Below are 9672 nucleotides of genomic sequence, written 5' to 3' on the forward strand. Positions count from 1 at the left end.
GCTGCTATGGCAGAGGAGGAAGAGGAGGTGGTATGGGGAGGGAGAAACTGCCCCGGCTTCTTGTGGAGAAGACAGAACTCATCTGGCCCAGTAGCACATCTATGATAGTGTATGGGGAGAGAAGAGCAGGAGGATTCAGTGATCTTTCTCTGCTGTACTCTCCAATCCTTCAGCAATTTGGGAATTAGGGAACTACAAGTGGTCAGACTCGTGCTAAGTAGCCTCTGATGATTTCTTTTTAATCTTGTTCCACTGAGTTGTCTAATCAGTTTTTGAACCCATATGGATTTTTGGCAGTCACAATTGGGTTGGGGAAAGAGTTCCACAGGTGATACAATATTTCTTGTGGAAAAAACGTCTACTTTTGTAGGTTTTGAACCTGGCATCTGGTTGTTGAATTAGATGCTTTCTCGTTGTTGTGTTGCTTTTACTCTTTTCTAACATGACGTTCTTGTGATTTTACCTGCTTCTGCATTAATGAAGGTCTGTAAAGGGCTTTGAAGAGAAGAGCAATGTGAGAACTAACCATTCTTTGTTTACAGTGTGCTCGAATAATTTTGCTTTTGCAGTCCATTTACTACTGGTATATATAGTTTCTTACTTTCATGTTTCTTGTATATTCCTTTACAAGCCTATCAAAATACCATAGCCGTGTAATTGCTACTTCGTCACAACCTGCAATTATATTGATCAAACATTTTTAATTAACTGACCTCAGCTGAACAAGAACTTTAATTCTGAGCTGTTTAAATTAACATTTTTGGGAAGAGAGTAGAAAGTAAGTTGGCTATCAAGGTTGTATATCTAACATTTCCATACCATTAATTTTTTTCTTAGTTGGATGTGCTGGGGCCATGGTGGTTCTTTCTTTAATCCTTAGTGGTGGGCAGGGAGAGACTTTGAGAGAGAGGGAATGGGGATGCGGAATGGTCAATGGATCTGACAAGCTGTGGATGAAGCAGTTGGTGAGGAGTAAAATGTCCTGATAAAATGTCTGATGTTTGCAAAGAATGGCAGAATACAGCAATTACATTTGTGTACAGGAAAGGCTACTGGTTTTTCACTTACTTCTCTCTTCCTTCTCTCTCTCTTTTCATTGCCTTTCCCAGGGATTTGGAAACCTGCCAGTCTGCATGGCTAAAACTCACTTGTCGTTGTCTCATGACCCTGAACAAAAAGGAGCACCTACGGGTTTTATTCTGCCAATCCGAGACATTCGGGCCAGTGTTGGTGCTGGATTCCTGTATCCGCTAGTAGGAACGGTACGTGATTGAGTGAAAGCCTCAACCGTGGGGCAAGCAAAAAAAACTTCATGTGCACTCCAGTAAGCAGTTACAAAAGGTATCTTAAATTAGGGGAGTCCTTGTCATTTACAGATGGTGTTTTAACAGTCCAGTGTCTTAGATGCCCTTAATAGTTTTTTTTCAGGGGGAAGAGGGAAGCTAAAATAGATCGTCTGACCACTTGAATATTTAGCAAGCCACCAGTGTACTCCTCAGGTCCCACATCTCTGTCTTCCTGGATTTTGAGGAAAGGGTGAGCTCTGTAGCTAATGAATTCTGGGAACTGCAGCTGGTGGAGGGGATGGGAAGAATCCTTGGCCCACCTACTGCCGCTGTGACTTTGCATTCCTGATGAAAGCACTTTGCAGTATTGCAGGGTAGAACAAGACAACTCCTCCAAAGCTTATAGCAAACAACTTCTGATTGAGACACCTCCAAAGGGAAGCTGACCTGTACTGTTAGTCATTTGTCAATCTCCCCTCCCGTTTGGTTCTCATGGTTTTGCTGACCATCTGTTTGCTGTTCAGCCTGCATCAGTTCCAACAATTCGTTTCACTATGCCCTTGAGTTTTTAGTTTCTGTTCTTTGACAGGATCAGCATAATGTCAGCTGAGAGGAGAGAGAGTAGCTACAATGGAATAGCTGGATATAGGATCCTGGAATAGCTTTGGTATGAATTGCCTGGCAGAAAGAGGAGCTACCTGCAAAATGAGCTAACGTTCAGGTTTGCGTCCAAAGAAAGAATGTTAGGATGAAAGGATCCACTGGAAATCTTATCTAGGGAATCTCTTCTGGGCAAATGTTAAGTAACTTGTTAGATAATTTTAGGGGATGGAGCAGTTGGAGCAACCAGCTCTGTCTTTTTCTTATTTTTTGGACCTGAACCTTATTCTGAAGTCTTCATGGCAACATGTTTGTTTTAATAAGCTTTCAAAAGCATTGAGGGTGCATGGCTCAGATGATGAAATTTGCTGATTTATGATTTGGATCCCTTTTTCCTTTAAATGCTAGCTAGAGCCAAATATTGGATATCTTTTTCTTTTAATTCTTTTTTTTTAAAAAAAAAAAAAAAGAATAAGGTAGGTAAGGGTTTCCAGATTACCCAACATAAATAAAATAACGACATCCTGATTAAAGTCTGGCTCATCCATCTTTTTAAAGAGTAATGTGTGTTTTGGGATAAAATGAAAGATAGCATGCTTGTTCCTGTTACTAATGGTATTTTTTTGCAAACCAAGATTTAATCCAAACAATGATTTATTTTATTTATTTTTTTTTTATAAGCACTGGAAAAGGAAAGGGTACACAGCATTAATGAGCTACACAAGAGAAAGATGTTTTCAGACATTAAAACTAACATTTTGGCTCTTTTTCTGATGTCTTCAGTTTCTATGAAACTTGGACTCTTTCCTTTCTGCTCCCTTCCCAGGTTCCTAAAGTTTTCTTGGACATGTAGTAAATCATGATGTTAATTCTGCCAGAATTAACAGTAAGTCTTTTGGTTAAGGACATGAATGTCACTCTTCTGTGGTGTGTACAAAGCCAGGGAAGGGATGTCCTTTTGAGAAGCAATCCAGGGCATTTTGAATCAGATCGCTATTTTAAACCCATTCAGCAGGAGGTGTGTTAGCCTTAGAATAAATTTTTGGCAGCAGCCATTGAACCGTGAGCTGAAAATGTAGCAAATACGTAACTCTATGCAGAAGTTTTTATGAGAAATTTGAGGTGAAATTAATCACCGGTGCATGCGTATTCTTGTTACCTGAAGTTAATCACAAAGGTATGTCACATTGTATTTTTTCTTAGCTTCTGAGTTTTGGGGTTTTCCCTTTCTGGCTCAAAGTTGAAGCTGTTGTACTTTCATGAAATACTTTGAGGTTTTAAAGGAAATATAATTTCAAAGATTATCTAGATTTAACTTTGAGCATGAAAGATAATGAAAGTGAAATAAATCTGTGGACTCAAATTGGTTGGGTTTCTTTTCTGGTGCTGTTGATGAATTGAAAACAAATTATTTATTTGGCTCTGGTTTTTGAGTTCCTAAATGGTTTTTTTTTCAGAAGTTCCACAAGTGCAATAAATAATACATTCTTAGTTGGTGTTGGTTTTATTTGAAATCTTGCAAGGGGGTTGATGATAACCATGTGGTCTATTTTTTTCATGTAAATAGTGTGAATTGCCCTGTGTTCTTTTTCAGCACATGTGGTATTGAAGGGGAAGAGGATAATGGAGGAAAAGTTCATTTCTTCAGCTCTGAAAATAACTGAGTGCATTAAGCATTGTAGACACTTGGACAGAAAATTAGTAGCCTGGATGGAAATTATCCTGTACTGCACAGAAATTCAGGGTTTAAGCAGACTGTCTTTAAGAAATAGATAGCAGAGTAGCCACTGTGGGCTGCCCTATGGTTAGGAAAGGAGGAAAATTGACCGTTCCTTTCAAAATAGAAAGTGCAAGAAATAGTAAAGTCAGGCCCATTTTCAGCAATATGGCACCTCCTACTCTTTTTAATGTCACTGTCTCAGCTCCTGCTGTGGCCTCTGAATCTGTAGGTGGAGATCTGCAAAGCTCTATGATTCTTCAGTGATACGGAAATAAATGGGAAGTTTCTTGCTCTGCATGACTGGACACTGGTGAAAAAGAAAGAGAGCAGGAAAACCCTTTCAGGCACTTTGGATCTCTTAATACCTTTGGCTCTTGAGAGCAAAATATTGATACAGCTAACACAAAACCAAGGAATGAGAGTCTTCTCTGTAGTCCCTCTATTCTCTGTCTGGGAAAGCAACGGCTCTGACAAAAAGCTAGTGCAGTCTTAGAATTCATTACAAAGAGTAGACTTGAAGTGATTTTTACCTCTGCATAAGCCATGCAAGACCTGCAGTGGTACGGTACATATGGGACTGGTGTTAGCACTTGTAAATAGCTTAGGAAAATGGGATGGGACTCCGCGAACAGTTTTGAGAACAGTTTTGAGAACTGGTTAGGCAGAAGACGCCTAACCAGTAGAGTTTTGCCTCCTTGCTGCTTAGCTTATTATCAAAAGGAAGATTGGGAGGTAATTTGATTAGTGTGCAAAATACTTGCTCAGGGAGAAAATAGCAGGTTGCCAAAGAGATCTTTAATCTAATGGAGACAGGCATAACAATACTGATTGTGAAAGCTGAGGCCGGATGATGCAGATAGAAAATGAGACCTTGAATTTTTTATTAAAGGGGTTAATGACCATTGGCACGAACTACCAAGCATGGTCACGAGTTGCCCACCTTTGTAGAGCATCCATGTTTAGCCTACATGTGCTGCAGGGCTAAACACTGAGTTAGGGAAGGGGAAATCCTGTCAGCTACATTAGTAAATCAGGCCAAGTGTAGTCCCCGCCAGCCTTGCGTTCTGCGGCTCTGAAACTGGGTACTCAGCAGTGGGACAACTGGAGAGGACTGGCCTGAGGCAGGCATAGTGCTGGCAGCTGTTTTGCTAGCTTCAGTTCTGCCACTGCACAGCCCTTCTGACTTGAACGCCTTGGAAATGTTCCAGTCAGGAGAACTGACCTCTCCATCTCTATTTAAGCTTTATCCCAGTTTAAACAAACAAACAAAACCCACAAACTATTTAAACTCTCTTCTCAACAATAGTTATTCCTAATTATTTAACACTTCTAGTTCTAGACTCTTAAAGAATTGTAATCAACTGAGACTTTACAGTCGGCAAAGATGTATTAAAACATGTATCCTCATTTTAATAACCAGGAAACTGCCACAAGTAATTGTTGTCTCACCACAGCAAAGTCTATGAACGCACCTCTAACAGTTAACTGGTCAACTGGGTATCTGAGTACTTTGCCAGATCTTGGGCTCAGTCACTGGCGGAGGCAGAAGCCAAACTAAACCCTCATCATAAAAAAACAAAACCCCCAGATCTGTCTACTGAGCCACGAGTTCCTGATCCTCACGGTATGCTTCAAAATGGTACATGACCATCATCCAACTAGGATGTACGTGTGCAAGGAGCTGCATCAGCTGTTGCCATCGTAGTCCTTGGCGCTGATTTAGTATTATATCTTCTGCATGAAACTATGCTGCTTCCATTTTAACATTTTAACTTTTGTTGTCCAGATGAGCACTATGCCAGGACTTCCTACAAGACCCTGTTTCTATGATATAGACTTGGACCCAGTGTCAGGAGAAGTAAATGGGCTCTTTTGAAAGGAATTACTAACCAAAGGTAGGTGCCTTCTTGAAGGCTTTTAATATTTGGGCTTTATTTCTCATCTTGAGATAATGGAGTTAAACGAATCTCATATTATGCCATATGTTTCCAAATGACATTTGATTATAATTCAGCCTGAAAGTTGTCTGCAGTACTATATAATAGTAATTAAATTTATTTTTCTTTTTAGCTCCAAAAGAATACCTGATGAAGATACGGAACTATGCCCTGATTGTTTTTTAAGTCAAAACAAGATATGACTGAAAATATAGTGCAAGAAGTGACTGGAAGGAAGAGTGCTAAAGAATCAACCACTTACTTGTAATCTGTAATAATTTTTAAACTGTTGTGTTCCAAGCTAGTTGATACTGATCATATAAAGCATACTTCCTCCACAAACCTCCTGCTTCATAATTACAGCTGAAGCAGAATACAGAAGCTTGGGTTTAGTGACCTCTTTTGATTGTGACATGATTTTAATAATTAAAAGTCCTAAAGCTGGAGCTGTTTGAAACAGTCTTGGGACTTATTGTCTTAACCATAGAGTTTTTTTGTAGCCTATATTATCTTTGAAAGTCTTGCACACTGCATATTCCTATTTGCCATACTGAATTCTATATTTCACTTCTCGCACTATGGGAGGAAACCGCTGTGCTCTGAAACTGCACCAATGTCATTTAAAAGAGGGAGCAAGGAGGAATCCCCTTTGCTTCTCATCTCTCTAGAAGTGCTTACCCTGGCTTCTGCTGTGAATTATTCCTGCAGGCACTGAGCCACATCAAATTTCCCTTTTAGAAAACCCAGCTGTGACTACCATATTCTACTGTTAATGGAAATCAAACCTCTGGATATCAGATCTGTAGGGACTGGATCTCTGGCCCGTATCTGTGGCTTCTACCAAACGTATCTTTTGAACCATTTCATGCTCAACAATAAGTACAGTTACACCGTTGACAAGCCTGGTTTCCTAAGGTACCTTTTTGGTGAACAGAGACAACGTGAGTAGCAATCAAGTCATTTGTAGAAGGTTTTGTCAGCAGGCCAAAAATCATTTTGTAACATACAAATATAGTTCCTGCCAATTTTTTAACTAATACAAATAAACTGGTAAATACTTCAAGTGCTTTTTGGGTTTTAATGAACGCACTGAGATTGCTGAAGTACAACTTATTTCTGTGATTAACTGTACACAGCAGCAATCCTAGCATTGACAAGTAGAAGTGATTATTGCAGTAATAAGTTGCCTGCAATGCACCTCTGTGTGTGTCTGTGTGTGTGTGTTTAATCTTGTTTCCTTTCCTGGATGATGTATGTCATCTATAGGAAATAAACTACCTGAATTATTCCACGGATTTGAGATCCTTGCAGCTGACTGCAAAAGATCTGAATTAAGACTTGCAAGGCCCATCTGCTTGCGTCAAAACTGAATCTAAAAACATTCCGATTTTGGTAAGAACTAGGAGAGGCAGGATGTAGGTGTGCACCAATGTAAGAGCGCATCGGTAGTACACAGATACTGTATATATATGTAGAGAGAGAGATCGATCTGTACCTCTAAAGTTATTCAGGAGGAGAGAATAATTATATAAAAATTACCTGGTTGTCACTGAAGCAAAGACAGAATAGCTTAAATAGTCATAAGAGCATTTGAGATGCATTCACAGCTTCCTAAAATTTTCTTTTTGATGGTATTCAGCTGAGGAATTATTGGCAACCAGGTTTGCCAGAGCGCACACACAGACCACTTGCAGGGGGTCAGAAGGGGAGTTCCCAGTTGCTGCCCCAGACCCCATGCCTGGCTGAAAGCGCCTCTTCACCTGCGGCTCCTCGGCTAAGCCTTCCCTTGGAGCAGGTTGCCAAAGCTGATGCTGCCAAGTCTGCTGTCAGTTCCTACATTTAATCTTCCCTGCTACACTGTTTTCCTGCGAGTGCTCTGTGTTCCACCTTCATTTTATGCTTATGAAAGATGGGATAAGTGCAAATTTATGCTAAGATTAGCCTCCTTTTAGTTTAGCATGAGATCATAGGCATGTGCTTGAGAGAGATGGTTCAAGAGGTTGCTAGTCCACCTCCTGCAGTGAGGCAAAGCAGTGGCTCAGGCATGCAGCTGCTGAAGGGTTTGCTACGCACGGGGGGACTGGAGGCAGCAAAGCATAAGGGCCAAAAAATACCCCCAAGCATCTCTGTAGGTTAGTGGGGAAGCTTTTCTAGCCTGCGCTTTAAACTTAGTGGGACGTGAGCTCTCCAGTGTCCCTACCCGAGGCCTTGCAGGACAGATTCATAAATAGATCGGTTTTTCTTAACTCTCTCCTTTGCAACCGAGTATGCCAGCTAGTTCTTGCCCTATCAAATAGGACACAAAGGACACTTAATCTCTTCTAACTAATATTGGAAGGTTGTCTTCTCTTCCCGTTGCCTAGAGAAAAAACTAATTACGTACGAATTTGTCCTCTGTGGGCCCAGAGCCCTTAGCTGGTGTTATGGCCATCCGTTCCCCCAGCTGTGCTCTAATGAGAGTTCTGATTGTGTCATAAAAGAAATAACACAGATTTTGGGGGAGGGAGGGGGACAAAAGAAAAAGGAGAAAGTGTTGCTTGGCTGGCGTGCTGCACATCACCACCACTTCATGTGGGACTAGAAAGAAAACTGGAGCCTACAGCTGACCAGATCCTCTGCTTATTTATTTCCCTTGCACCATAGCCTTCGGTGCTACCATCTTCATCTGGAGTGGCAGAAATAATTGAATTCCATGCGAGGCGTTTCTGAATGGGATCAATGGGAACGTGCCTCCTTCACGCCACCCCTGAGGCAGCGCACGCACGTCAGCCATCCTCGTTACCGCTGCCTGCTTTCCCTTTTCCAGCTGCAATGAGGGAAAACCTTGCTCGGCTTAAATGCAGAAGTGGGTTGTAATTAGAACCCACCGCCCACCTTGGGGAGAGAAACCGTTTCCAAATGAAGATTGTTATCCTGAGTGAAGGTGAGCAAACACATCTTATAGGGGAGCTTTTAAAAAGGCAATTCTTTGTGGTTGCTTGATCCACTGGCTGAAATTTCAGCCAAAAGAACCCATTTTGTACCTTTTTCCCCATGCAGAAGCTAGGGAGTGGGGAGGCCATGTGTATTTTTCTAAGGCTGGCCTACACCAGAAGCCACTTGCGGGTTCAAAGCATGCTGCTTCGCTTGGTTTCTTATGTGCAAACACGCTGTGAAGTAGTTAATATCCTTAAAACATTTGTGGGCGTCAGTCAGCTCCCCGTGGAGATGAATGGGGACATTCAGGAATCTCGAACTATAGTTTCATGTAGTTCATGAGCTGCACTTGGTAGTCCTTTTTCCGGAGGCCTTACCATCAATCGTAACAGCTGGAGATGCAATCTTTTTTTAAGTCAGATCTCAGCTGCTTTGGAGAAAAAAGGCTCATATGAAAGAGGCACTTTCTCTGGTATTTTTGGGCAAGGATTAGTTTAAACCCGAGAACTCGCTGTCCTTGCCACCACCTCTGAAGGTGTAGCTCCTGCAGTGACCCAGTGTGTGCTTAAAGCTGCAAAGGTTTCAGGTGGGACAAAAAAACAGCTGCCAAGAGCGAGACCCCCTTCCTTCCACACAGCCAGGTAAAGGCCGGATCCGCAAATGCCAGCGGTCCTGTCCTCCTGGGCGTGTGTCCGCCCTCTCAGAGTACATCTTGCTGCTGTTGGGATCCAAATGGAAAACCACAGCTCAGTCCCTAGGAAGACCTTTGCCTTGAGTGTCGTTTGCGGTTTGCGTGTCTGCTGCTGTGCACAAGCTGGGAGGGGAAGAAAGGTTCCTCTGCAAGAAGGAGAGGGATCCTGCCCCACAAGGAGGGATGCTGCCTTTCCGGAAAGGGGAGGGATGCTACCCCACAAGCAGGGAGAGATGCTGCCCCGCAAGAAGAGGGGGTGCTATCCCCCAGGAGAGAGGGGTGCTGCCTTGCAAAAAGAAAGGGATGCTGATCTGCCGACAGGGAGAGATGCTTTCCTGTGGGAGGAGGGATGCTGCCTCGCATGCAGGGCTGGGCCGGGGTCCCGGAGCCCCCTCCCCAGCCCCACACTATCCGGAGGCTGCGAGCAGGAGCCCGCAGAGCCGCCCCGGGGCCGGGGGGCGGGCCGGGGGCTGGCGGCGGGCCGCCTCGGCGGGGGGCGGGGGGCTGCCGGCAGCGCCCTCC

At 42.9% G+C, this 9672-nt stretch overlaps 1 protein-coding gene across 1 annotated transcript in view; it reads left to right on the top strand.

The window, feature by feature from the left end:
- The window catches only part of MTHFD1 (methylenetetrahydrofolate dehydrogenase, cyclohydrolase and formyltetrahydrofolate synthetase 1), a 43411-nt gene extending 36805 nt beyond the window's left edge, over positions 1-6606 (top strand). Inside the window, exons 26-28 of the mRNA XM_075150898.1 lie at positions 1110-1262; positions 5393-5501; positions 5677-6606. Of these exons, the coding sequence (XP_075006999.1) occupies positions 1110-1262; positions 5393-5482 (243 nt within the window). The 3' untranslated portion in view covers positions 5483-5501; positions 5677-6606. The remainder of the gene's footprint in view (positions 1-1109; positions 1263-5392; positions 5502-5676) is intronic.
- The last annotated feature ends 3066 nt before the right edge of the window (positions 6607-9672 follow it).

This window comes from Calonectris borealis, chromosome 5 (assembly GCF_964195595.1).
Source record: "Calonectris borealis chromosome 5, bCalBor7.hap1.2, whole genome shotgun sequence".
In the NCBI taxonomy this organism is placed as follows: Eukaryota; Metazoa; Chordata; class Aves; order Procellariiformes; family Procellariidae; genus Calonectris; species Calonectris borealis.